The sequence below is a fragment of the Triticum dicoccoides genome, chromosome 1A (genome assembly GCF_002162155.2).
Source record: "Triticum dicoccoides isolate Atlit2015 ecotype Zavitan chromosome 1A, WEW_v2.0, whole genome shotgun sequence".
NCBI lineage: Eukaryota > Viridiplantae > Streptophyta > Magnoliopsida > Poales > Poaceae > Triticum > Triticum dicoccoides.
This window is the reverse complement of record NC_041380.1, coordinates 271,983,142-271,988,081: the sequence shown is the minus strand read 5'-3', so window position 1 is coordinate 271,988,081 and position 4,940 is coordinate 271,983,142. Positions and strand designations below refer to the sequence as shown.

The 4,940-nt window shown below is 41.8% G+C and overlaps 1 protein-coding gene across 1 annotated transcript; it reads left to right on the top strand.

The window, feature by feature from the left end:
• Positions 1-220: 220 nt before the first annotated feature.
• On the top strand, positions 221-1,725 carry LOC119281768. The gene is made up of 5 exons (XM_037562232.1): positions 221-415; positions 497-566; positions 1,028-1,137; positions 1,250-1,364; positions 1,489-1,725. Exons 1-5 carry the CDS (start codon positions 346-348, stop codon positions 1,571-1,573), a joined length of 450 nt encoding a protein of 149 aa, XP_037418129.1. The 5' UTR covers positions 221-345; the 3' UTR covers positions 1,574-1,725.
• The last annotated feature ends 3,215 nt before the right edge of the window (positions 1,726-4,940 follow it).

Sequence of the window (4,940 nt, the reverse complement as noted above, 5' to 3'; positions counted from 1 at the left end):
GTGTTATTGTGATGGACATGTTATTTATCTCTCCCGTTACAACGCACGGGCATATGTGCTAGTACCACATATATATATACACACACACACACACGTGTAGAATATTTTCAATTATAAAAAAAGAAAGCCAAAAACGTAAAAAAAAAACAAAAACAGGTAACAGGCTGGTGTATCCCGCACGCGTGGGCCGGTGCAAGTGGCGTTTGCCTTCAGCGAGGTGTCGCCCCTATCTCGCTGAACGCGAGGAATAGTCGCGCCCAGTCCCGACGTTGTCTCCTCCACCGTCCGCCGCCCGCCGCCTTTGCGAAGCGCAGCCTACACGCCGCGGTGGATGCCACTTCTGCCATGGCTGCGGACTGGACATCGGCGCGCCGGGCGTGGGAGAAGTGGACCGGGAAGCACGTCGGATCTTCCGGTCTGCCCTCCCTTCCTTTCCCTCCCACTTCGCTACTGTTTCTGCTCTCTCGTGTGAACCATAATCCCCATCCTCTTGCAGGGATGCCGATCAAGGCGGCGCTGCTGCTCAACTACGATCCGACAGGACCATCTCGCCTCTTCCCCATGGTGTAAGTATCGTCCCAAACACCGGTAGCGCGGGCAATTTGTTTTTTCCCCATAGGAAGCACAAAAGCCGGCGCGGGCAATTTGATGGGCATTTCCTTGGTGGCTATATAATCTTCAATAGTGGCAATTGGACTGCAGAATGGTGTTAATGAATTTTCCCACGCGGTCGTGTATGTTTCTGATGGAAGCTGTTCGGTTATTTAGTTAGTTATTAGAACGTTCCGGATGAATTTGGTAGTAATGTCATTGGTTCATCTGAAACTGGCACCGTTTCTTGGTTGATGCATTTAGCAAAGTTGTAGTTTAATGTCGTTATTATTTCCGTCCATAGCTACCAGAAGAAGCCTGAATCACAGACGTGACAGAGATCTCAGTGCCAAAGATATGCAAAACCCTGTTCACTAACATACACGAATGTTCAAGTTGTAGAAGTTTGAATTCACAATCTTTTTTAAATGTCCAGAGCAGAGCAAGAGGGAGCAAAATTTACTGCTGTTGATCTGCAGCCATCCGTCGACTTCTTTAGAAGGAATGATCTGCAGACGGAATTCTTTTCTATTGGGCCAAACCAATGTGAGTCTCTCACATTATGAGCCTAAATCTTGCTCACTGATTTAGGGATAGTTAAACCGAGTTATCTTTGTTATCTCGAGCAATATTGTCATTGCAAGTTATAAATTTGTAGATGTGGTCACCTCAATCCACGGACACTGGTTTACTGCTCGTTGCGTTAACACAACACAGCCAGGAGGTGAAGGAGTTATAATTATGCAGATCGGAGCATACTTGTTAGTCTCTATGTATGTATCCCCTTGTTCAACTTTTTCTTTACTGAAATCAGTTATCAGGATTCCTCTAAGGGTTCTTAGTATACAGCTTGATCTGCCAGAATTAATTTGATTTGCAATTGTTATTGATGCATAGGTATGATGGTTCTGTTGGTTCGGCTTCACGGGCAATGGTGGCTGTTGATCAGTTTGCATGGCACTTTAACCGGAAAACACATTAAGTTATTATGATGTAGACCCATGGCCTTAGAGTCTAGTGTATAACCTAACATACTGCCTAATCTTGCTGCTGTACTGGGGCTAGTAGGCATGTAGTGTAATAACTAAGGTTCTCTTTAATGGACTGAGTTCACATGGCACGTTTTTTCCATAATTTACAGATTGCGCTGAATGTTTATGAGGTTTAGCTCAGTTCGAGAGGAAGGCACAGTGTAGAATGAGTGGAATTAGCGTGAAAAATCGCTAATTTTTTTTCCGTCAGGGCGGGTAAAGCCTGACGAAACAGGTGAATTCACTGCCACCAGCGGACCGAAGAAACAGGTCTCTTTATTAACCTCAAAATGTGGCTTGCTGGTCAGCCCCCATCTTGGGGGAGGAGTGACTCTGAATTTAGTCGTACAATATTTGCATAGTAACAGAAGATTAGCTTCTACATCTCCAATTGTTTGCTTAGATTTTGGGAATTTCATGTATGAACTTACACACTACTTGAGCAATATTCGTGACTATAATGTTTCACACTGATAAAATGGTGAAACTATGAAGATGTCATAGAAACGTTGTACTATAGGTAACTTTTGAAGTTCTTCAATAAGGTAGGTGTGCTATCCAGTATATTTGAGATCCAACTTGGTATAAGCTAACTAAAACATTAATATATTGTTTGGCAAACAATTTCCGCTCACTAAGATAAGCAACAGTTTTTTTTTTTGAAACCTGAACTGTAGAACTATTGGTCTACGGTATTTTCACTAATAAAAAAGTATATACAAACTAAGCAAAATGAAAACTAAGACCTAATGACCACAGGGTCAGCCAATTCCTTGTCTAGGAAAAATTGAGAAAAAGGCAAACGTCACAGAAGCCTATCAATCCAGTCTTTCAAAACTTGCAAATTGCCTTCTTTAATCCTGTAGCAAATAATCTGGAGGGCCTGCTTAAGGTGTGTCTTCCAAGAAAGGATACTGGGAGTGATGTTCTTAAAAGTTTTGCTGTTCCTTTGGGTCCAAATATTCCAGCAACCCATAACTAGAATTTCCATAGCAATGCTTCTTGGTAGTGCACTGGTGGCCAGCTGAATATCCAACAAAACAGAGGTGCCTCTTATGTTCTGAATAAGGGAATCCCAACATGTCAAGGCAAAAGGGCAATCCCAGAAGAGGTGAAAAGCAGTTTCTAAACGCTGGTTGGAGCAAAGTGGGCAGCAGTAGGATGGAAGTCAAAAAGATTTTCTCTGGAGTAAGTCTCTAGTATTTAATCTGTCATGCAGCATCAACAAGAAGATTTTGTATCTCAAAATGGCAGCACATCTCCAAAGTTGACCAAATATCTCATGAGCTGGAGGTTGAATTCTCATGTTTTGTACATCTGATTGGCAGAGTATGAAGGGCTTTTCCAAGGGTACCCCCCTTTGTCTTTTCCATCCCCCAGCTGGATGTGTTGAATCAGAGCCTGGAACTGTTCAAACTGATTGAAAGCTTGTAGGGAAACATGCCTATGAAAAAGGTCACCTAAATCTTGGCAATGAGCAGCTTGCTTGAAGGATGTGTGCTCACTGATAGCAAATGAGTGAAGTTCTGGGAATAAGCCAGCACATGATTGAGCATTCCACTTGTCTGACCAGAGAAGAATGGTACTTTGTGTCCAATATCACAGTGTGTGACATACTTGAAATGGGGCATGAGCTTCAACACACTCCTCCACCAAAAAGACCCCCACCATCATTGGTACAGTAGGACTCCCAAATAAGTTTGACCCAGGGCAGATCATGTTGATTGAAAAACTTGTGCAAATGCTTCATAAACAGAGCCTTGTTATGTGTCTCAATGTTCAAAACTCCAAAGCCATCCTCATTTTCCCCTTGGCACACCTTTTTCCAAGCAATTAAGGCAGAACCTCTATCCTCCATGCCATACTTTCTCCAAAAGCAATGTTTAAGGTACTCCCTCCGTTCCGAATTACTTGTCGCAAGTATGGATGTATCTAGATGTATGTAGATGTATTTTAGTTCTAGATACATACATCTAGATACATCTATTTCTGCGACGAGTAATTTGGAACGGAGGGAGTACTTGTTATTACCAAACAGATTTAGGCAGTTCCAAAGTGCAATAAAAAAAAGTTGGCACACTGGTAAAAACTGATTTGATCAACTGCAGCTTTTCCCCATAGGACAGGAATGTTGAGCAGCCAGAGGGCCTCTTGGCGGTTCTTTTTAGGATGGGAACAAAATCTTCAACCCTTGGTTTGGATGTGCCTAGGGGAAGGCCTAGATAAGTAAATGGGAAGGTTCCCAGAGCACAACCAAGCATTTCAGACAACAATTGCAGCTTAACAAGTGGCACATTGATGGGCAACATAAAGGATTTGCTATAGTTTATTCTGAGGCCTGAGAAGACTGTGAAGTGCGTAAGAAGATTCTGGAGTCGCTGAAGTTGAACAGTGCAAGCAAGCATCATGATTACAATGTCATCAACATACTGTATTACTGGAAAGTCTTATCAAGGGTGTTGAATGAGGTTTTGGTTCATAGCTTCATTACATATAGATTGAAGGAGTCAGCTGCCAAAACAAAGAGCAAAGGTGAGAGAGGATCACCATGCCTAACCCTTCTCCTCCACTAAACTGTTTTCCAGAGACACCATTAAGTTAAGCATCAGAATAACCAGAAAAGAAAATCATCTCCATCCACTTAAGCCACTTAGGACCAAAACCTTTTGCAACTAGAATTTGCTTTATAGTTTGATGCCCAATCATGCCAAAAGCCTTTTCAAAATCTAATTTAAGAATAATGATCTCTTTGGTAGACTATTGGCACTGATTGATGTACTCATAAGCCCATGTAAGGCAGTCCTGAATAGATCTTGTTCTAAGGAAACCATATTGATTTGCATGAACAAGCTTAAGAATTATTTGCTGCAGTCTGTTGGCCAAAATCTTAGTAATGATTTTGATTGAGCAGTTGAGCAAGGAAATAAGTCTGTAATCACTTGCAGTCATAGGAGTGTCAATCTTTGGAATCAGAGTGATGAAAAGACGAGTTAATACTTTGCATGTTGGTATTTTCATGCAAAAAAAATCCTCAATGCGACCGCAGAAGTCTTTAGCAATGATGTGCCAACAAGTTTTGATAAAATTAGTATTAAAACCATCTGGCCCAGGAGATTTGTCAGAAGATAGCTTCTTGACCACATCATCAATCTAGGCTTTAGAGAAAGGAGCTTCTAGAAAACCCAAATCTTCCCCTAAAAAAACAACCCAAATGTTCTCTAACCATAATGAGAAAATCCAGATTGAGCAGATTATGCGTTTGGACTAAAGTGCCAAGTCTAAGCTTGAAAGCCTTCCAAAGAATTGCGGATTTGGCAT

Bases quoted from the DNA above. Each gene is read 5' to 3' on its own strand.
- LOC119281768 (XM_037562232.1), top strand. From the start codon at position 346: ATGGCTGCGGACTGGACATCGGCGCGCCGGGCGTGGGAGAAGTGGACC. The intron at 416-496 runs GTCTGCCCTCCC...ATCCTCTTGCAG, and splicing joins GAAGCACGTCGGATCTTCCG to GGATGCCGATCAAGGCGGCG. The intron at 1,138-1,249 runs GTGAGTCTCTCA...ATAAATTTGTAG, and splicing joins TTCTATTGGGCCAAACCAAT to ATGTGGTCACCTCAATCCAC.